Raw genomic sequence first — 23502 nt, 5'->3', positions numbered from 1 at the left:
TGTTAGAAGAAGATTGAGTGTCTTTGGTGAACAGAAATATTTACTATCTAAGCTGTGAGTAAGTCTGTTGATTAAAGAAGACAGATGTAAATGTAGACCAAGCCAGTTTTCAGACTCCTGCCATCCTTTAGTAGCTGCGCTCTTTCCTACATTCTTGTCATGTTTGTGTAGTTTGTTTGCTTTTCTTTCATGAAACACTGAAGTCTCAGCTTTTCTGTGGAAGTTACAATATTCTCCTCTATCACAATTATTTTCACCTTCTATGAACCTCATAGATTTATGGATTTTAATATTGTAGGTTTAGCAAGTCCTTCCCTAAGCACCCTAAGCTAGTCTGCCTGTTCATTGCACTGTCTCCATTTAGGCTTCTCTTTTTGTTTAGAGCTATTGTTTAATAACAAAAATATGTTATTCCTTTATGTATTGATAATCTCCATTGGAATTTAAGGTCTTTGAAAGTAGGAACTTTGCATTGCTCCTCTCCCAGACTCTTGTTCCTACAACAATGTCCGGGACATGGAACACAGATACTTACAGAATAAAATGTGAGCAAGTCGTATCTGTGCTGTCAGTTACGGCCTGGGCCGGTGTCTGCATCTGGATCTTACCACTTCTTCATGTTAAGTAGGAATTGTCACAGTTGACCCCGTGTACCTAACAGTGCAGCATTTGGCTGATCAGTAATCGATTTCTACTATTGTAAAGTTCTGTGTTCCTATTCAAAATACATTAAGTAAATACAACTATTATATGAATCTTTAATTTCATTCGGAGTTTCTTGATTTCCTTTGGAATCCCCTAGAATATGTCTATTTGTTTTCTTTTGAAGAGTAAGTTCTTATAATTAAAAATAAATATACAATACATAAATATCTTTTGAGAGAACTAACAATTAACAGCATTGGCAAAGCTGGGAAAACCTTGGGACTGAGAGTATAACTGACTAGCTGCCCAGCAGCATGAGGCCAGTACTGTAAGAAAGGAAGAGTAGGTGATGTCTCAGTACTCAGTCTCCTTACTTCCCAAAGTGCTCTTTTATTCACTGACGCAGATGTGAATTGGATCTGTACAAAATGAGCTGATTTCAAGGTTTGGGGATACCTGGAATCTGTGGGGCTTAGTATTGGAAAAGAGTACTTGTAACACAATCATTCTTACAAATACTTGTAAGTTGTCAAATCCTTTAAAGATCTTATACATGTGAAAAAAAGGACACTTGGGTATTTATATATTACACAATTAGGTATTGAGTGAAGGTAAAATTTTAAGATATTTCATATATTAAAAGTTTTCCCCAGAAATCCTTTTTAAAATGTCTATTCATCCAAAATAATTGTACTTCCATCTCTTAATTAGGGAAATATGCAAACCGAAATACTTAAATAAGACCTCAGTGCGTCCCGGCCTGAAGAACTGTGGGGATGTTAATTGTATTGGACGGATTCATACATACCTCGAGTTGATAGGAGCAATCAATTTTGGATGTGGTAAAAATAAAAACCCAACAACATCTTTTACTTGGCATTTTTATCCTTATAGCACCCATTAATTTTTATGATGGTTCAAATTCAAGTAGATTTAAGTATATGGAATTCAGAGAGAGGGTATAACATTGAAAAATAAGTATATCATTAAGATTTTGATGTTAAAGAGATTTCTGCTAATTAAACTGGTTCCCTTTGAAGATACAATTTTAAAGGAAAGTATTTTATCTCCATAATAGAAATAATTCATCAAAAGAATTCTTTGTCAAGTAAAAGTAAATACTTTCATGAGAAATCAAGAATAGCCTGTTTACTTTACAAATACGGGTTAAGATGAGGATAACTGTTAAAAAAAAGTTTAGATGTTGGGAACTTTTTTGCACATATTCCAAGATCCAACAAAGTCTGATATTTGAAGTATGTCTGTTCTAATATATTTTGAATAAGGATTACTCACCCTGTACTATGTTCCTGCTAGAACCTGTATATTTAATTATTAATAAAGTACAAAATATTTTAATGAGATTGGTGAGATGGCTCAGTGGCATATGCCCCTGAGCCTGGGACTAGAGTTTGATCACTGGGATCTACTTAGTAGGAGAGAACCAATTCTCTAAAGTTGTCCTGTGACTTCGACATGCATGAACCTACACACGTGTACCCATGCATACACAATTGTTTTAATAAGTGAAAGTCTGTCATTCTTGATTTTTCTGATTCAAAGTTGATGAGTATACATATGTCAGAGTGAATTCTATCCTGTCATTGAATTTATATGACAGAGCTCTGAAGAAAGCTGATGGTGGCGGGCACAGGTAGTAAATAAGGAACCCGAGCCTTCCCTCCCCTGGTTATGGAGGTGAGCTAAGAGAGGTAACAGAAAGTCTCTGACAGATGATTTTGTTTGTGTGTGTTGAGAATGCAGTCTACCTATGGGTTACTCTTTCATGTAGGTGGCTTATGTGCCCCAAGCTCTATGTAGAGACTAGCTTTTTAGGAAACTAAGTCATTTTAGGTGCAGCCACAAAGAAGTGACATACTGGGTTTTTTTTTTTTTTTTATTAAACTACCAACATTAGCAAAAAGGGCTAGGTGCTCATTTAGCCAGAAGTTATACACATTACTTATTTTTTAGATGATTGCTTTCATTGAACATAACAGCACTATTTATTTAAGAACTAAGTGGCACGTCAAATGTATGATTGTGGGAATCATGGGGGTTCAGCTGTAGTCAGTATAGTATGTCTTCCTAATTAACAGATTGTACAGAATAATAGATTGTTTTATCTTTCCTGAATTCCAACAGAGCAGGCAGTATATAACAGGCCACAACCAGTTGACAAAGTGCGAGGGACCGACAGAAAAGATGCAGAAGCAGCGTACCAGCTTGCCTGGCGCCTGCAGTCTATGGTAAGCAGCTGCTCGCTGAGTGGTGTCTGTGATAATCAAACTGAGTAGAGTCTATGGAATGTAAATCATCATTGAGTGGAAGAACATGTTTTCTCTTGTGTTTCACCTTAGCCATTTAATTGTATATGAGACAGAAACCAAACAAACTAGGAAACCTTTCAAATTAACTGGCAAAGTATGTAAAAACATGTTTTACTAAAGTGGTCTTGGGCTACTTGGTTTTGATTTATAAACCTAACATGTCAGGTGCTACAGAGACGGCACAGTGGTTAAGAGAACTTTTTGCTCTCACAGAAGACCCAACTTTGATTCAACACAAACATCATGTAGATTACAAGTGTTTGTAACTCCAGTTCCAGAGGATCTAGCATGCTCTTCTGGCTTCCTGGGCATCAGGCATGTATGTATGTAGTGCACAGACATACATGTAGGTAAAACAGCCTAAACATCAAGAAAACATGAAAACAAAAAAGCACAGCTCCATACACACTAGCTGGGTGTGGTGGCATGTGCATTTAATCTCAGCATTCAGCAGGCAGATTTCTGTGAGTTTAAGAGCAAAGTGTCAGGTACAGTAAATCCCAGATTATTTTGGCTGTGAACAATTTCTACCTGAATTTGCTGTCTTAAGAAAGATTATTTTCAAATGGTTCTTTGGATCATACAAATTGTACACCTCTGGAAGCTGGTCCATTGTACGCACCTTTACCCTTTACGATGTTTGCAAATCTAGATAAGTCATGAGGTCTACACATTTTGTGGTTTTTCAGTATTTGTATTAATTTGTCACTGGCCTTTCTAAAACTGGAATAAATCTTTTTTTTTTTTTTTAATATTTTCACTACACATTTTGCTATGTGTTCTTTTCTACCACAGATAAATGGAAACAAATCCATTTTCTTTGTTCTGTGTGATCTTAACATATTTTTATCTTTTGTGTTTTAGCTCCTAAGAGTAATGGAAAGGAAAGAAAGAAGGAAATCAAATTAAATACAGAAAATAATAGTGCCATGCTTTTTAAAGCAGTCCACTGATGCTACCATCTAGGTCTTGCCTTGCCAGCTGCTGTTAATACCCACAAGAATTGGACTGAGTATCTAAGCAGAGAACTGCCTGTTATACATGGCCAATAGAATACAGTTTATTGAGTTGATAATCAGACACTAAAGTACTAAAGAAGTAAAGTTTTAAGTAGTTATTATTTAGATTTTGTGTGTTCATGTGTTAAATATTTTGCCAGGCTAATTTTATGGCATTTGCCTTTATTTTTTTTTCTTCTTAATATAGCGAACGAGGAAACGTAGGGTCCGAGATCCCTGGGGAAACTGGTGTGATGCAAAAGATTTAGAAGGGCAAACATTTGAGGTAATTTAATGGTAGTTGTGTTTCATCCATGAAACCTTGTTTCATTATTTTAATTCCTGTATATTATGCTGATTTCATTGTTACTGTATATATGATCTTTCCCATATTAGTTTATTGAAAAATTACCATTAACCAAACCAGAGGCAAATGGTACAGTTAACTAGAAGTCTGACTTGTGCTGAAAATTTTGATTCTCAATCTCCACATTGTTTTTTCTTAAGTCAAGATGTGTATCGTGTAATTATTTAGAAAACAAAAACAAAAACCCATGCTAAACTGGCTAAGCACTGGCAGTGGGCAGTGGTGGTCCACCCGTCGCCGTGGTTCCCGAGGCTAGCTTGCTGAGCCGCCAGTACCTGCCATCCACCCCGCTGGCTGCTACAGAGCCAGCAGCAGCTCCCTCTCCTCAGCCCAGAACACGACAGCTCTAGAGACTTGTCATAACCAGCTGGACTTCTAAAGGCAAACCTCCAACCCCAAAATGCCTGCACAGAGAACACAAAACTCAATTGATATAAACATAAGCTGCACACCTAGATTGGGCAAATGTACCCTACACTGCGTATTGCCCTCGGTGTAATCTCTAGCTGCTTGCAGCTTCTCCAGACCATGCAAGTCAGCTCCATCTTCTTCTGGTTTCTCTCTCTCTCTCTCTCCCTCCCCCTCCCTTCCTCCCTCCCTCCCTCCTTGTATCTTGTCTCTTGTCTCTGTCTCCCTCTAGTCTGACCCTGTCCTCCCCTTCTCTTGTTTTACCTGGACAATCCTGCCATATCTTCGCTCTGTCACCTTTATCAGCCAATCAAATAGGGGAAATTCCCTACAAAGATAGTTTTTTAATGATATTAGATAACCAATTAAAATACTGTCTGAACATTATGCATTGAATTATATATATATTCAAGTGTTTTTCTACTAACAGAAGTTGGGACTCTGATAGGAAACAGGCAACAAATATTGTATGTATATACATATGCACACACATGATCACATATAAAATTTGTTGTAAATAATTAGTGTAGTAGAGTGGATAGAAAGTATTTATTAGCTTTGTTATCTCAAGTAGCTACTTAACTGTACTAAATCTTAAATTTTAATTTATGAAGTAAGGAAGATAGCCCTCTGAAAGGATTTTAAAAGAACTGAGATGAAGTATGTTAAGATCCTAGTATTAGACATTCAGTCAAGCTGCTCAGACAAGGTACTCAATAAATGTTACCTTTCTCATGCCCCTACCTGCTCTGACCTCACACCTGGACTCTTGTTGGCATAATAATAAGTAATATATGGCTCCTTCCCATAAGGTTGGTCTAAGGTTATAAGGTACTCCCAAAATGTGTAATGAGGAAAGAGTTCACAAAAAATGAGATGTTCGAACCAAAGGACCAGGAGAAGAATCATCTCAAAATGTAGATGGAAGCATTCTAGGCTGAGGGAGTTGCCAAGCAAAGGTACAGATAGAGGAAAATACTACTATTCTGGGGGAGGTACATAGTATGCTTAGTTAGGGAATTGGGTGACTAGATTCTGAACACTAACATATATAACTTCACAGCACACCATGGCGCTATTATTACTGCTGTTATTATTTGCTTCATAAAGATGTGGAAACTGAAGCATGAAGGCTCCCTCCGAGCTCAGTGTAGGTCTCTCAGCTAATGATGTAGGAAAACTGTACATTTCTGCTCCAGAACTTTATGATGTTGAGGACCCCACACCACGGTGCCAGAGATCAAACCAGGGCCTCGTGCATCTGGGCATTCGTGCTTCACCACGGAGCTACCTCCTGAGCCCGTGGGGTCTGCATGCTTGATGTCACACTGTCATGTCTGAGTTGTGAAGGAAACTAGAAACGAGAAATGATAGACTTGAAGGTTTTTGAAACTTGACTGCTACCATTGATTGAAATGGGCAAGTCAGAAGAAGCAAATTTTCCTTTTGATGGGGCTATATAACTTTAGAAGTTATTGCCCAGTATTTATTAGTAGCAAAGAAACAATGTATACCAACTTGGTTGGTCTTATTCTCACATGTCCTTAACTGTTATATTTATTCTGAGTGGCTGATAAACTCTTTGATTGGCTGTTTTAGCATCTGACTGTGGAGGAGTTGGCAAGAAGAGAAGAGGAGGAAAGGGGCAAACCTACTAAATTTCCAAAAGCTTCAAAACTTCCAAAAAGGTACAATGACTTCACTAAATACTTCTTATAAGTTGCATCCAGGAAAATAGTTTTTTCTTTTGTGTGTGTGTGTGTGTGTGTGTGTGTGTGTGTGTGTGTGTGTGAGAGAGAGAGAGAGAGAGAGAGAGAGACTGAGGTTGATGTCAAGAATGTCCTCTGTTGGGTGCGGAGAAAGAGGAACACTCCTCCACTGCTGGTGGGGTTGCAAATTGGTACAACCACTCTGGAAAGCAGTCTGGCGGTTCCTCCGAAAACTGGGCACCTCACTTCCAGAAGATCCTGCTATACCACTCCTGGGCATATACCCAGAGGATTCCCCACCATGTAATAAGGATACATGCTCTACTATGTTCATAGCAGCCCTATTTATAATTGCCAGATGCTGGAAAGAACCCAGGTATCCCTCAACAGAAGAGTGGATGCAAAAAATGTGGTATATCTACACAATGGAGTACTATTCAGCCATTAGAAACAATGAATTCATGAAATTCTTAGGCAAATGGATGGAGCTAGAGAACATCATACTAAGTGAGGTAACCCAGACTCAAAAGGTGAATCATGGTATGCACTCACTAATAAGTGGTTATTAACCTAGAAAACTGGAATACCCAAAACATAATCCACACATCAAATGAGGTACAAGAAGAAAGCAGGAGTGGTCCCTGGTTCTGGAAAGACTCAGTGAAACAGTATTTGGCAAAACCAGAACGGGGAACTGGGAAGGGGTGGGAGGGAGGACAGGGGAAGAGAAGGGGGCTTACGGGACTTTCGGGGAGTTGGGGGGGGGGCTAGAAAAGGGGAAATCATTTGAAATGTAAATAAATTATATCGAATAAAAAAAAAAAAAAAGAATGTCCTCTGTTATTCTCACACCTTATTTATTGAGGCAAGGACTCTTATCAAAACTGCACCTTGCCAGTGTTGGTGATCTTGCAAGTCAGCTTGACTGGAATTACTTACAGTTGAGCTATTGTGCTCACCTAGTATTTGCATGGGTTTCTGGGACACCAAATTCTGGTTCTCTTGCTGACAAGACAAGCACTTACTTAACCATTGGACCGTTCTCTTAGTGTTGCTGATTACATTTTGGAAATTTTTAAAAAATTATTTTATTTCACCGATTATCAAGTTTGGGAAAATTTGAACTAGTGCTTCAAATTTCTGGCACACTGAGTGTTGGGTCTCATGTCGGGGAAATAGTGGTGTTAGTTTCTCTTGTCAGCTGAAGAAGAGCTGTGTCTGTTTATCATGAGTCTTTGGTTGCTAAAAAAAAAAAAAAAAAAAAGTGAATTTCCCGCTTTTTGTCAGATCTAAAAGCAAGTGTAACTCCTTATAAGGGATTCTCCTAATCTAATATTTTTTTCCCTTCAGGTAAAAGTTTGGCTTTATATTATTGCTAATTTTTTAAATTAGTGATCAATACTTTTTCTTGGTCTCCTTGAGACTACATTATTTTTTTTTCCTTTTCAGTTCACTTGATCCTTTCCAACTGATACCTTGTAGTTTTTTCAGTGAAGAGAAACAGGTACTTATTATCAATGACTGCTCATAAATAATGCCCCAATTGGATGGGAAATACTTGCCCTTCGTCAGTGTGTGTGAATCATGTATATAAATAAATTGGACATGGCAGGTTTATTAAGGATCTGCCTGGTAAATGAGTAGGGCAGAAAATGAGAGGAAAGAGAGTAGTTTGCAGCTGGGGCTTTGAAGCTTAGGTGTTTGGAAGTCTGTTTGTGTTGGACTTTGATGAATGGTGAAGCTTTGGTGGGGTGGATAAGGAGAAGAGATGGATATCCTGTCAGGAAAAACCCAATCTCTGTTTATGCTTTCCTTCTCTTCTTTTTATGTCTCAGGAGCCGTTTCAGGTGAAAGTAGCTTCAGAAGCACTTTTAATAATGGATTTGGTAAGGAGGGCCTGTTGTGCTTTACTTAGTTCTGATTTTGGTTCTTGTATTTATTTATTTATTTATTTATTTATTTATTTATTTATTTATTTATTTATTTATTGTTGTATTTATTTATTTATTTATTTATTTATTTATTTATTTATTTATTTATTTATTGTAGACCTAAGAGAAAGTGGAAGACATATATTTCAGATTTTAACTATTCTCTTTATAAGGAATTGAAATTTTCTTTTGAAGGAAGGCCAGACAATTGCATGTTTCCATGGTTTAGAAAAAAACGAATTGATTTTTGCGAGTGAGTTTTGCCGACTGACTACCATTATTAACCATTTACCATTTTGTAATAACCAGTGTCTGCTGTCTGGTAGACAACCGGAACTCTACCATGTCTAAAATGCAGAAGCCCCTTGTTTGTACTCAGTACCTGCAGACAGACAGCTCTCCCAATTGTGTGTGCTAGTGTTAGCTTTCTACAGGAGGTTCTATAGTGACCTAGTTGTGACCTTAGAATGCAGATGGTGTCTTCCTTTTTAAGTGAACAGGCTCCATCATCTGGTGTCTGGTTCCAATCCTCTTAGGCAGCAGGAAGGGCCTGAAGGCTGTGCCCACTGCAGCTCCCTGCAGTGCCTCTCCCTCAGAGCAGTACAGTCATGGCGCTGACGGGATTGTTCCATGAGAGTAGGCGGAGTGTGACTTGCTAGCTGTGTTTGTGAATGTTGTCTGAGTTTGCCCTCATGTTTCCTTCAGCACGCCCACGTGTCTATGGCAGAGGTGATTGGGCTTTTAGGAGGAAGATACTCAGAGGCTGATAAGATCCTTGAAGTAAGTCTTCTTTTTAAAACATTTCAATTACCAGCTGCTGTACCAAATAGAATTCAGAAAATATTGATTTATATCTTTATGTGTGAGAGTATGCATATATAGAAAGTTATATATTCAGAAATGGCTTAGCATTCCATATTCTGTGCATCTCTTTTCTATCAAGAGGAAGAGGGTTCTGCCAGCCTTAGCTACACACTACCTTCACCAGAGAAAAGCTACAACTAAGGGCAGGAATGTATGCTAGTCTTGTGGCTAAAAACTGGTATTCATCATTCTGCTGAAATTATTTTCATATGTAATAGGAATTATTGAAAATGCAACACTTAGGCATTATGCTGCACCCTGGAAAACTAACCATTACCATGCCTTTTAGATTAGAAAAGTGCTAACTAAATTCCTAGCCTACAGTTGCACTTTTAGAGTTTAATTTATTTGGCAAATAATACAATTGATTTCACTATAATCATGCAAGAACAATCTTTTTACAGGTATGTGCAGCAGAACCATGTAACAGTCTGAGTACAGGACTTCAATGTGAGATGGATCCTGTATCACAAACACAGGCATCAGAAACCTTGGCTCTCAGAGGCTACAGTGTTATTGGGTGGTATCATTCTCATCCTGCATTTGATCCTAATCCATCTTTAAGAGATATTGACACACAAGCCAAATACCAGGTGTGTTTGTAGTGTTACATAACCTTCATTTTGTAAATTACTACACATCCTCTTGTTAATTGCTACGGAATAACATTGTTGTTTTTAGCAATTGTTGTAGTTACTATTTTAACATTCTTTCCATCTGCAGTTTTGAAATAATTTGCTTTTTTCCATGAAATTTACATTAGTGAGCATTTGGAAAGTTAGCAGTTAAGTATAAGCAGGTTTTGATGTTGTTGTTGTTGTTTTAAAGCTTCTAGAGCCTTTTAAGAACAATATGCAATAGAACAGGACTTGTAACTGTAGTGGCTGAAAGCTTTGATGCCTCTCTTGAAAAAAAAGTTTTGTTTTTATTCAGTTTTATGATTAATGTGTATTTTCTATGTAGGTAGCTATTTGTAAGTTATTGCCAAGTTAATAAGAATTATAGTCAAATGACTTTTCTTTATATTATGTGAACACATTTTTGTAGTATTTGTTTCATTTGGTTTGGCAATAGCTATTATTCTGTGGCCCTTCGCTAGTCTGGGATGTGTGGTAATTCTCCATTCTATCTTGGCCTCTTGATTACTGAGATAGATATATACCAACATACCTAACTAATATATGTGAGACCTTTTGCTGCCTTTTGTTTTTACCTTTGTATGTATTGGGGGGAGGGGGAGGTGTATACACTCCTGTGTGCTTACACATGAGCCAGAAGAACATTCAGTGTCCTGTCACTTTCCATTTTATTCCCTTGAGATGGGATTTTTCCCTGAACTGTAGCCAGACTGGTACTCATCAGTGCCCTGTCTCCCCATCTCCCTCCCCAGGGCTACAGGTTACGTGTGCATATAACTCTTTACACCAGGTTTATTATGTGTAGTCTGCATAGGTGAGTCCTGCTTTTATAGCAAGTCCTGCTTGTATAGCAGCTACTATTACATACTAAGCCATCCTCCGAGCCATGCTGCATGTAGTTTTTAAGGATCATATCTGGCAAAAAGCAAGGACTTTGGGCCTGAAAATAATGCTTGAAGCATTTCATTGGGTTGATGCTGTTTGGATGGGCCCCCTTTTTGTTTTCTTTTCTCCAGTTAGCTGTGTAGAGCATTGAGAGTTGAAATTAATTATACTTTTTTTTTTTTAAACCATTGCAGAGTTACTTCTCCAGAGGAGGAGCAAAATTCATTGGAATGATTGTTAGTCCATATAATCGAAGTAATCCTTTACCATATTCCCAGATTACCTGCTTGGTTATAAGTGAAGAAGTTAGCCCTGATGGTACCTATCGTAAGTTGTTAGCAATAATAAGTTCTTGCTATCCCTATCCTCAAATGAAAGTACTTAGACCTGTAAACTGTTTAATGAGATAGATTGTGAATCAACAAGGACTTGATGGATGCCTCCTAGTTAAGTCAGCCTCTTTCCTTTCATTTTAGTGTTACCATGGCCTTTAATAAGAGGGAAAAATGTAGAGCAATGTTAGAGCAGGCAGAGTATATGCTGAGCACTGGAGGCATTGTGTAGCACAGGCTGTCCATTGTGGGCACTGGAGACACTGCATTCATAGGCAGGGTGCACATACTGGTCACTGGAGACATTGTACTATATAAAACACAGTTCTCAGATCTTTAAAATAGTCTCATAAATGCAATCTTGCTTTCCCCGCTGTGCCATGTAAATATAGAAAAAAACACAAAACTATAACTCCAGCTTTCTATCCCCTCCCAGGATATTAGGCCTGTCAGAGATAGACTGACTTCAGATTTCCTAAGTCGCAACTGTTTTAAGAAAAGATTAGTTTGACATAGCCCGTTACCCAACTTGGTTTCTATGGGATGTATGTCTCCTATATGTTTCCTTGTGGTTGTCCTGGTCAGCTCTGTCTACATAGGAATTTATACAGCAGACTAAGAAAGGCAGGGAGGGAACTTCCTTTTGGAAAGGAAGTAATTGGAGACTCAGATTTTGTCTGTGTGTGGTTGTGTTCCTGTCCCATTGAATCAGGACATCTTTGTCACTACATGCTGTACTGTATTCTTTTCTGTCCAGTGTCTAGCACAGAGCCTGGGATACAATGAATTCTCAATGAATGTTTGCCTAAGAATTAATTTCTCTTTATTAATCTTAATCTTCTTTCGTGTCCTACACTTCATAAAGTCTTTTCAATGTTGTTACCTGCTAATACATCTTTTTTTATATATAAATCTGTAATGCCTTTGTCTCTTAATGCAATTTACTAATTGTTTTGTATTGCTAGTACCAACTAGTCAGCACTGAATTTTTTTATTAGATATTTTCTTTATTTACATTTCAAATGTTATCCCTCTTTCTTGTTTCCCCTCCGAAAACCTTCTATCCCATCCCCCCCAACCCCTGTTCACCAACCCACCCACTCCCACTTCCCTGCCCTGCCATTCCCCTAAACTGGGACATCAAGCCTTCACAGGACCAATGGCCTTTTCTTCCACTGATGTCCTCTGCTCCATATGTGGCTGGAGCCAGGGTCCCTCCATGTGTACTCTTTGGTTGGTGGTTTAGTCCCTGGGAGTTCTGGGGGTACTAGTTGGTTCATATTGTTGTTCCTCCTATGGGGCTGCAAATCCCTTCAGCTCCTTGGGTTCTATCTCTAGCTCCTCCATTGGGGACCCTGTGCTCAGTCCAGTGGTTGGCTAAGAGCATCTGACCTCCTCTCAGGAGACATCTATATGAGGCTCCTGTCAGCACTTGTTGGCCTCCACAATACTTTCTGGGTTTGGTAACTGTATATGGGATGGATCCCCAGGTGGGACAGTCTCTGGATGGTCTTTTCTTCAGTCTCTGCTCCATACTTTGTATCTGTATCTCCTCCCATGAGTATTTTGTTCCCCCTTCTAAGAAGGACCAGAGTATCCATACTTTGGTCTTCCTTCTTCTTGAACTTATTTTTGGTCTGTGAATTGTATCTTGGGTATTCCGAGCTTCTGGGCTTATCAGTAAGTGAATACCATGTGTATTCTTTTCTGATTGAGTTACTTTACTGGGGATGATATTTTCTAGTTCCATCCATTTGTCTAAGAATTTCATAAATTCATTGTTTTTAATAGCGTGAGTAGTATTCCATTGTACAATTGTACCACCGTTTCTGTATCCATTCCTTTATTGAGGGACATCTGGATTCTTTCCAATTTCTGGCTATTATAAAAAAAAAGGGCTGCTATGAACATAGTGGAGCATGTGTCCTTATTACATGTTGGAGAACCTTCCATACCCAGGACTGATATAGCTGGGTCCTCTGATAGTACTATGTCCAATTTTCTGAGGAACTGCCAGACTGATTTCCAGAGTGGTAGTACTAGCTTGCAACCCCACCAGCAGTGGAGGAGTGTTCTTCTTTCTCCACATCCTCGCCAGCACCTGTTTTCTCCTGAGTTTTTGATCTTAGCCATTCTGTCTGGTGTGAGGTAGAATCTCAGGGTTGTTTTGATTTGCATTTCCCTGATGACTAAGGAAGTTGAACATTTCTTTAGGTGCTTCTCAACCATTCGATATCCCTCAGTTGAGAATTCTTTGTTTAGCTCTGTACCCCATTTTTAATAGTGTTATTTGATTCTCTGGAGTCTACCTTCTTGAGTTCTTTGTATATATTGGATATTAGCCCTCTATCAGATGTAGAATTGGTAACAATCTTTTCCCAATTTGTTGGGTTTTGTCCTGTTGACAGTGTCCTTTGCCTTACAGAAGCTATGCAGTTTTATGAGGTCCTATTTGTCAATTCTTGATCTTAGACCATAAGCTATTGTTGTTCTGTTCAGGAAATTTTCCCCTGTGCCCATGTGCTCAAGGCTCTTCCCCAGTTTCTTTTCTATTAGTTTCACTGTGTCTGGTTTTATGTGGAGGTCCTTCATGCACTTGTACTTGAATGTTTTACAAGGATGGATTGATTTGCATTCTTCTGCATGCTAACTGCCAATTGAGCCAGCAGCATTTGTTGAAAAGGCTATCTTTTTTTCCACTGGATGGTTTTAGCTCCTTTGTCAAAGATCAAGTTACCATAGGTTTGTGGGTTCATTTCTGGGTCTTCAATTCCATTCCATTGATCCGCCTGCCTGTCACTGTACCAATACCATGCAGTTTTTAACTCTATTGCTCTGTAGTACTGCTTGAGGCCTGGGATACTGATTCCCCCAGACGTTCTTTTACTGTTGAGAATAGTTTTAGCTATCCTGGGTTTTTGTTATTCCAGATGAATTTGGGAATTGCTTTTTCTAACTCTATAAAGAACTGAATTGGGATTTTGATGGGGATTGCATTGAATCTGTATATTGCTTTTGGCAAGATGGCCATTTTTACTATATTAATCCTGCCAATCCACAAGCATGGAAGATTTTTCCATTTTCTGAGGTCTTCTTCAATTTCCTTCTTCAGAAACCTGAAGTTCTTGTCATACAGATCTTTCACTTGTTTGGTCAGAGTCACATACCAAGGTATTTTATATTGTTTGTGGCTGTTGTAAAGGGTGTCATTTCCCTAACTTCTTTCTCTGCCTGCTTATCCTTTGAGTATAGGAAGGCTACTGATTTGCTTGAGTTGTTTTTATAACCAGCCACTTTGCTGAAGTTGTTTATCAGCTGTAGGAGTTCTCTGGTGGAATTTTTGGGGTCACTGAAGTATACTATCATATCATCTGCAAATAGTGATAATTTGACTTCTCCCTTTCCAATTTGTATCCCTTGACCTCCTTTTGTTGTCTAATTGCTCTAGCTACAACTTCAAGTATTATATTGAATAGATATGTAGAGAGAGCAGCCTTGTCTAGTCCCTGATTTTAGTGGGATTGCTTCAAGTTTCTGTCCATTTAGTTTGATGTTGGCTACTGGTTTGCTGTATATTGCTTTTACTATGTTTAGGTATGGTCCTTAAATTCCTGCTCTTTTCAAGACTTTTAGCATGAAGGGATGCTGAATTTTGTCAAATGCTTTTTCAGCATCTAATGAAATGACCATGTGGGTTTTTTTTCTTTGAGTTTATGTAGTGGATTACATTGATGGATTTCCGTATATTGAACCATCCCTGCATCCCTGTGATGAAGCCTACTTGATCATGGTGAAAGATCCCTTTGTGATTTCTTTATTGTTTCTACTTTTATTTTTAGATCCTGGATGGTTTTGTTCAGTTCCTTCACATGTTTATTTGTGTTTCCTGAAATTCTTTGAAGGATTTTTGTGTTTACTCCTTAAGGGCATCTACCTGTTGATCCTTGTTCTCCCATATTTCCTTAAGGGATTTTTCTGTTTCCTCTTTAAGGGCTTCTATCTGTTGACCCATGTTCTCCTGTATTTCTTTAAGGGACTTATTTATATCTTTCTTGAAGTCCTCTAACAGCATCATGAGATGTGATTTTTAAATCCAAATCTTGCTTTTCTGGTGTATTGGGGTGTCCAGGAGTTGCTGTTATGGGAAAACTGTGTTCAGATGGTGCCATGTTACCCTGGTTTCTGTTGGTAATGTTCTTGCATTTGCCTTTTACCATCTGGTTATCTCTGGTGTTAGCTGGCCTTGCTATCTCTGACTGTGGCTTACCTATCCTGCTAGCCTCTATATCTGTGCTCCTGGAAGACAGGTTCTCTCTGTGCACACAGGTATGTAGGTACTCCTGGCAGACCAGCTCTCTTGTGGTGGTATTTGTGTATATAGCTCTGTGGCTCAGGATCAGCTCTGGGTGTGGGTGGAAATCGGAAGACTCCTGTCCTGATTTCCGCTCCTAGGCTCTTGTGTCCTCTGGGTTTTGGGCTGGTTCTTCTGGGCAGTAGGGATGGTCCTACCTGTGTTCTCTGGCCTCTCCACACTCCTGGGTGGTCAGCTATCTCCCTGCGCCACCTGGTTATGGCTCTCTGTGGCTGAGGATGGTCCCCATCTGGAGAGAGAAACCAGAAGACTCCTGAACCTGAGAGTCTGGATGGTTTTCCTCTGAGCAGCAGGGGTGGTCCTATCTGTGCTGTCTGGACTCTCCATACTCCTGGGTGGTTTGCCATATGGCCACTGTGTTGGTCATTTGCTTTGCATTTTTTGGAACCCAACTTCCATAAGAGTTGAGGTTGTCTAGAAACCATGAGATGACTGTACTTCCTTCCCTATTTCTAACCAAGGTTATAATTTAGAATGTCTCTAACCGCTAAGCATTTTTGAACTTTGATCAGTTACAAAATATACTTAGTGATTAGTTTTCTAATATCTTGGTTCATAAAAATATTCTGAATAAAAGGCAGTTTGTACTTAGGTGCCTTTTTTAAATAGAATTTTTCTTAACACTACGTAGTTATGTACAGTTTATCCATACATGTAATGTTTTCTGTCAGCCCCACGGAACACTGAAGTATTTATTCCCACTTTCAATTTTAATTAAGAATAGGAATTATTCAACTGTTTTTATATCCTGGCTCTGACATTCACCCTTTATTTTGTTGGACTTACACTCTCACTTGCCTCTGATGCATCTGTTAATGGGGAACAAAATTGCCTTGCTTACAGAGTCAGTATTTGCAAGGATTGTGGCATGCACCAGAGTTTTAGTAGGTAGTTCCTGTAACGGGCACCTGTGCTCTGTAGGTAACCCAGGTGTGCCAGGTGTTGTCCTCACAAACGCCGACTTGCTCAGTGACTGCTGCACTGTGTCATTGCTCTTCAGTTGCTGGCAGAGAGAAATAAAAAGGAGAGGAGATCTGAGAAATGCAAAGAGCTCTAGTTATCCTTAGACTTGCTGTCTCTTTCCTCTCCCAAGCACCTCTTTTTTGTATATTGATAGTTAGGCTGGGCTTTGTTTCATAGAGAAAGTGCCATTGTCCTAGTCCTAAGGCCTGGTAGTCTTCTCAGTTTTAAAACAGAAATGCTGCCTACTGATGCAGCATCATCGTAGGCTTGATGACTTGTTCAAAAGATGCCTTGCTTTACTGAGAGCAGTCCCCAGGTTGGTACTGGCAGTGCCCTCTACTGCTCAGAAGATCGCTTGGCTTGGAAGATAACAGAGGACATCCTGACTTTCACACATGCCTTTCTACATAACTGTCAGAAAACGGGCACTGTTTACTTCTCTATATTAGTAATAGCTTAGCATAAACGTGCTAGGAGGGGCCATACTGTCAGGCAGTAAACACTTGATGCACGCTCAGCGTGTTCAGAGAGCCTGCCAGGCTGTGATCTACAAACACTGAGGAGAGTTTTAATTAGAAGGGCGTTGAAGTAGTTGATGAAATGTGTCTCTTTACACTTCTCTAGGTTTACCATACAAATTTGAAATACAACAGATGTTAGAAGAACCTCAGTGGGAATTAGTGTTTGAAAAGACAAGATGGATAATCGAAAAATACAGGCTTTCTAATAGGTATGTGCCGTGGTTTGTGATACCCTACATTGGCAGTAGTTCTCTTGACTCAGAGAAAGCAAAGACTAGTTTAAAAATAGAATACTGATGTCTGAAATTAATGATAGCTTATTCAGCAACCAGTTGTTTATTTTTCTCATCAGTTGCTTCTCAAATGTCTTCCTATAGTAGCGTCCCCATGGATAGAATCTTTCGCCGGGATTCTGACCTAACTTGTCTGCAGAAAGTAAGTTGCCTTCATTTTTAATTGGTTTCATTATTCAGATTCCAAAGCATGTCATCTTGCTGTGTTTTCTACTGTTTTGTGGATACATTTTTGATATTTCCATTATTGATTCACTTTGCAAAATTAGTATGTTATATTGGCTAAGCATATACACAGAAATAATTCTCTTTTAGAATGCATTTGTTTCTGTTAACCGATATATTTCTCAGCAGGTTATTATTGTGAACAGTGAAGAACTTTTTATCCTTCTTTAAACTTTATAAGTATCATGTTTCCCTTTTAACAATAATGGTCAGTTGTTTTAAGAAATATAGTATAAATGTAATTTAAATTTAAATGGTCATTTTGCTCTAATTTTGTACTTGAAAATTCTAAAGGTTTAGATTTTTTTCTACTTCTATTTAAAATGAGTAGACTGTTAATCTATTAAAATCTTTGGTTTGTTTGGGGGAATAATTCTAAAAAGTAAACATACTAAGGTATTTTTGCTGCTTTTTTCTATATAGTATTGAAAGAGCAGTGTGTACTTCCCCCAGAACTATGAACTCAGTTCTCTTTTGTGCCTGTGGCTATGCTGGGCTCCAGTGCGAGCCTTACCTTGTACTTCACCCCCGGCCCCAGGCTTACAGGCTTTGTTGTTTGTGTGTTTGCCCTTAAACTGTAGAGATCATTTGGCTCTGTAATTGTAACTGCTAAATGGGCCAAGATCACAGATGTGTACGAAGCAAGGATCCTTCTCTGTGCCTGGTTTATTTCCTGTGGAGGTGTTAGGAAGCTAAATTTACTTTCAACATGATTCCAGTGCTCCTGTCTGAGACTGGTGAGGAGAGTGTTTCTCATTTGAGTATTAAGGAATCTGAGGTTTAAAAAGAAATAGTGACAGTTATGCAAGCCTTCTTAATACTTAAGTATTAAAATATAAAACTTTTCTTTTTTACTAGCTTTTGGAGTGTCTAAGGAAAACACTAAGCAAAGTAGCCAATTGCTTCATCGCTGAGGAATTCTTGACTCAAATAGAAAATTTGTTCCTTTCCAATTACAAAAGCAAGGAAGAAAATGGACTGACAGAAGAGAATAGAACAAAGGAATTGTTCATGTAATTATTTTAAAGTAAGATGTTCTAATCTTGGTATGCTATTGTAAATAATTGAGATCTTAAAACAATATAAATTACCTATTCTTTTCTTTTAATCCATAAAACTTAAACTTCCCCACATGAATGATATGAGAAGGAAGGAGAGATCGGCCTGTTGTCATGGTAGAGCCCTGTCTGCATTAAGCTGTGCAGTGGGCGCGAGAGCTTGAGCTCTGCTCTCCCTGACAGGTGCAGCGTGATAACGAGAGCATGGCTGCGCCGTGCTTTTTCTCTGAAGGAGCGTGTGTCTCACTTTGGTATCTTATCTCATTAGACATGCATACTTTCTTCCTATACGTTCTGGTGGTGAGGGATGCGTGTGCGTGCGTGCGTGCATGCGTGCGTGCATGCGTGTGTGTGTGTGTGTGTGTGTGTGTGTGTGTGTGTGTGTGTGTGTGTGTGTTATTTGGATGTTGCAGCCTAGGTGTTGAACAAGTTAAATGTGGTCGAGAACTACTGACTAATAAATCTAACAACATGCTCTACCAACAAAAGAGGAACATCCTAGAAACGCTCTGATAGGAGACCAAAGGGGAGAAGAACCAATTTTCAGTCTCTGGTGTGTGCTTCAGTCTTATGTGTACACTATAGCATAGGATAGTCAGCCTCCTCAGTGATTTAAACGTTTAAATGAATTTCACAAGGGGAGTAATTAGCTCCAACTCTGTCCAGTTGCTGTAGCATTTGATAAAATGTCATTGAACTAGACTTGGTAATGTAGCCCTCAACCTAGCTTGTTTCCTACTGTCAGGAGAAAGAGAAATTACAGTCAAGCTTAATTGTAAGCTCAGACATTGTAATAGGAAAACAGATGCCCTCGAGTGTTTTATATATTTGACCCAGTTTCATGTGCTTTCTGGATATGAAAAGTGAACTTTTTTCATGTAAAATTCAAATTGTTCATGTGCTTATTAGTGAATATTTCTGCTGGGTGGAGACCTGGTGTTTGCCCCTTGCCCTGGCCTTATTGGTGACAGTTTTGTCATATTAAAACTGAATGCGAGTTTAGAGTTTTCCTTTTTTTGATTGTAGCCTAAGGAGGCAGCACTGGATGGATGGCTGCAGTCCTAGGTGGCCTGTATCTGATTTGGGCTGTGTGATTCGAAGAAATAGTTTGCTTTCTCGAGGCCAAGTTTGTTTTATGTAGTTTTATGAGTTTTATGTAGCTAATCCAGCCCTGAGTGTTGCTCCAAATCTGATTTATCTGCTGACCTGTTAGGCTGCACTTTGGAACTTCACTTTAAGATCGCGTGGTTCCCAAATTAATGTGTAGCTTTAAAAGGAAACTTTGCACATTTCCTTGTGTACATTTAATACAAACATTTAATATGAATGGACATTCCCTCTGTACATTTAATACGAACAATGAAACATACTTTGTAAAATCTTCTTGAAGTCTTGATGTATTATGACTGCAGAGCAAAAAATCAGGAATCCTGAGCTCTCGGCCTAATCTGCTCAAGCTTTGGTCCATGACCTTGATCCACTCTCAGCTCTCTAAACTCATCAATTGAGATTCAAAGAGCTCAGTTCTATCACTTGGTGTCTCGTCAAACACTGAAGGCTACAAAAGTCAGTAGCATCATTCCTTTGTGTTTTCCTTCCTCCTCACCTGTCTCGTCATAGGCTGTTGGAACAGGCCTGAAATGGATGATAATTTTCTTGATATTTTCGTAGAATGTTGTTGAATTTTAAAAAGTTCTTTCTCAAATCTGGACTTTACACATGCAGGTGGTTAACTGTATTCACTACCCTGAGCTATACATTCTAAGGACTCAAGGGATGCCAGTAATCAGAGTGTAGGGCCTGGAGAAGAGAAGTTGTTAAGCAACTATTGAGAAAATACAACTGTTTTCTGACTATAGAATAGATTTGTGCAAATATCTCAAACCTACCGTTGAGAAAATATTTTACATAGGAATTAAATTCTTAACCAGTTTTTAACTGCATAAATACAGAACATTCAGAGTTGTCATGTATCTGCTTTTGTTTCCTATCTGTTCTCTGTGCTGCCTTCTTTTCTCTTGTCCTAGTGTCTACATGCTTTGGCAGCTGCAGATGGCCCCTCTGCAACCTCGGCCTCCTGGGAAAAGTTAGAGCCAAGACCGTAAAGAAGCCCAGATGAGTCTGGAACTTGAGGGGGCATGTAACACAGAAGTTCATATAAGGAAGGAAGGAGGGAAGGAAGGAAGGAAGGAAGGAAGGAAGGAAGGAAGGAAGGAAGGAGCCTTCCCAACAATGTTTGCAGAAGTGGAGGACCAGAGATGCCTGAGTCTCTTCATCCTAGGTTCTGTTTTCATTGGTGCATACAACTGTAAAATGAGTTTAAATTTTGTTTGTGTTTCTGACATGGCTAAGGAAACTTGATACTAGTGCTTCTTCTATATTAGACTTACTGTTCTTCAAAACTAATAAAGCAAAATCAGTGAAACAAGACCAGTAAAGTAAAAACTCCCTGGCCACCGCTTACCCTTGGCTGGGCTTCCCTGGTCCTTTTACTCCACCCATTCATGGAATGGGTGTGGCCCTGCTCAGTGCTTGGGAGGTTTGAGGCGCTGAGCACTTTAGCTCACTTTGACCCTTCCATAGCGAATTTAAAGTGACATTTTATGATTGTATTTATATAGCATGACAGTATTCACATTTTAGATTAAAATATTCTTTTAATCTAAAACTTGGATTATTTTTCCTAACAAAATTAAGTAAAACATTTGTTACACATCCTTCAAAATTGTGAGAATCTGAGACTGTACCTGATGAGTGTTTTCCCTGCCTATGTTCTGAGAGGGTTGTTGGAGAAATACAGATAGTGCTCTCCATCCCACTGCACCACTCGGGTATCTATTGCTGCTCCAGCCAGGAGCACAGCCACTCCGCCCCTCCTGTCACCAGCCTGGACATCTGAACTTTCCCATCCTAGCCAGAACTCAGGGTGGCTTAGGTCATTCACGGCAGGCAGCAGTGCAGGAGTGAGAAATCAGTAGATGGAATTTTTATTTTGGTTCCTACTTTTACAGCTTGTGCCCCACCCTACAAGGTAAGGTACCTTTCTTCCCTTTCCTCTCAAACCCTCATATTCATCTATTCATCCATTCTCACAGCACAAAGGTATAAGAGCTTTATATCATTCGCTGAGGGTAATTAAACAGACCCATTCAGGAAATGCCTGCAGTTGTGTATTGTTTAGCATTCACTTCTCCAGGCTTCTCCACAGAATGTTCCTCTCGGGCTTGGGAGGTGAGGTCTGTAGCCTGCAGCCTGTCAGCACCTTTAGCTCCTTCGTTTCTCAGGACGGAGAAAGTGGCAGCCTCAGCACTCCAGCCTAAGCTGTCCTACTGCTCTCTAGTTTACCTTTCCCCACGCACATTGCTGAGTCCTGGAGAAGCAATAGAACCTGGCCATGCCCTCTGCTCTGTGCCAGCAGAATGTACACACTTGACGTTCACCAGCAGACATCCCATGAGGGGTTCTCATCAGTAGGAGAGGTGGCCACCCAAATTTTCCTTTTTCTACTTACAGCAAGGCACTCACTTAATGTGGTGTCACGTGACACGGCACGGAGGAAAGCACCTTCACAGAAGCACAAGAAAAGCACACACGTTTTTATAAACATGTACTCTGTCAGTGTTAACAAACTTAACAAAGAAACTTGATCCCAGAACTGCATCTCTAGTTTTGTATTTATTAATAATGCTTTTATGACAATATATCTTATAATATGTCCAGAAAAATCAGAATAATGTAATATCCTTAGATTATTATTTCCTAACCTTTTCTGAAAAGGTTTTATGCATGATTTCATTACCTGTAACTTTGCTTTCTGGTATCTCTTCTACCTTATTCCCATATTGCCCCACCAAATCAGGAGGAAATAAAAGCATCCAAGAGGAACTTAGACAGTTCTTAATGAAACTAAACTTTAAAGCTGAAATTACTTCACAGCATCTAGGAGGCTTTTATTTTTGTCCTTTGCGGTTTCTGTCGTATATTCATGTGAGTTCCATAGAAAATGCCTGGTTTGTTTGTGTGTAAGGTTTCCCAGTAACTTTTCAAGAATTTGTTAAATACCTTTCACAGTTCATGTTTCCCTTTTTATATATTATCATAAAATTGAGACCTGTTTGATGGTGCACACCTTTAATCCCAGAATCTAGAAGCAGAGACAGGAGAATCTCTATAGCATTCAGGGTTAGCCTGGAACAGGACTACATAGTAAGACCCTATCTTAAAAATAAAACAAAACAAAAAGATCGTCTGCTTCAGCATATGAGTTCTAAAATTGTAATTAGATTTTAGCATGATTTATGTAGATGAGTATTTTATATTGCCTTTAAATATGTAGATTGAAGTTGATTTGCACGGTTGTAATGTAAATAAGACATTGCATGACAATTTATGAACTTGTTGCTGTCTTCCCACAATATTAACAGTTTTATGAACTTTTTCACTATGCATTTACAGTGTTCTATAACAATATAATGACTTTAAACTATTTTATACATTTAAATGTACTGTTGTATATATCTGCATTAAAGAATATTGTAAATATCAGTGTTTGTAAAATTATAAAAGATTTTTCCAAAAATATAAATTCATCTTTCCATACTTACTTGTAACATATTAAAAATGCTGATTTTAAGCTTTGACATATTATCTTGTAGTGAACGCTAAGGAGAAACATGCTGTCAATTCAATACAAGCAAAATTTTGAAAATAAAACATACTTTTGATGTCTTTGTATTAGTAGCAATATGTTATTGAATTACAAAAAGAAGGCACCATCTTAGCTACCTTTCTATTGCCATAACCAAACACCATGACCAAGGCAACTTACACAGGAGAGCACTTAATCTGGGGTTCACACTTGGATCCAGAGGGTCCAGTGGTCATCATGCCAGGGACTGTGGCAGCAGGCAGCAGGCATGGCGTTGGAGCATAGTGGGAGCTTATACACCTCATCCCCAGCAGA

General features: G+C 38.9%; 1 protein-coding gene across 6 annotated transcripts in view; it reads left to right on the top strand.

The window, feature by feature from the left end:
• The window catches only part of Mysm1 (Myb like, SWIRM and MPN domains 1), a 40307-nt gene extending 17034 nt beyond the window's left edge, over positions 1 to 23273 (top strand). For 3 of the 6 annotated variants that reach the window (XM_052176767.1, XM_052176772.1, XM_052176773.1), the window contains 13 exons: positions 1357 to 1487; positions 2791 to 2894; positions 4182 to 4259; positions 6348 to 6436; positions 7907 to 7961; positions 8293 to 8343; positions 9094 to 9168; positions 9657 to 9845; positions 10970 to 11102; positions 17067 to 17172; positions 17341 to 17398; positions 18340 to 18494; positions 20567 to 23273. In XM_052176767.1, coding sequence (XP_052032727.1) covers positions 1357 to 1487; positions 2791 to 2894; positions 4182 to 4259; positions 6348 to 6436; positions 7907 to 7961; positions 8293 to 8343; positions 9094 to 9168; positions 9657 to 9845; positions 10970 to 11102; positions 17067 to 17172; positions 17341 to 17398; positions 18340 to 18494; positions 20567 to 20630 — 1288 coding nt within the window. In that variant the 3' untranslated portion in view covers positions 20631 to 23273. Of the gene's footprint in view, positions 1 to 1356; positions 1488 to 2790; positions 2895 to 4181; positions 4260 to 6347; positions 6437 to 7906; positions 7962 to 8292; positions 8344 to 9093; positions 9169 to 9656; positions 9846 to 10969; positions 11103 to 17066; positions 17173 to 17340; positions 17399 to 18339; positions 18509 to 20566 lie in introns of all 6 variants that reach the window. The other 3 variants (XM_052176769.1, XM_052176768.1, XM_052176771.1) reach the window with 3 other exon arrangements.
• Positions 23274 to 23502: the final 229 nt, after the last annotated feature.

This window comes from Apodemus sylvaticus, chromosome 3, assembly GCF_947179515.1.
Source record: "Apodemus sylvaticus chromosome 3, mApoSyl1.1, whole genome shotgun sequence".
Lineage (NCBI taxonomy): Eukaryota > Metazoa > Chordata > Mammalia > Rodentia > Muridae > Apodemus > Apodemus sylvaticus.
Note: the sequence above shows the minus strand (reverse complement) of the source record. Positions and strands in the feature narration are given on the sequence as shown.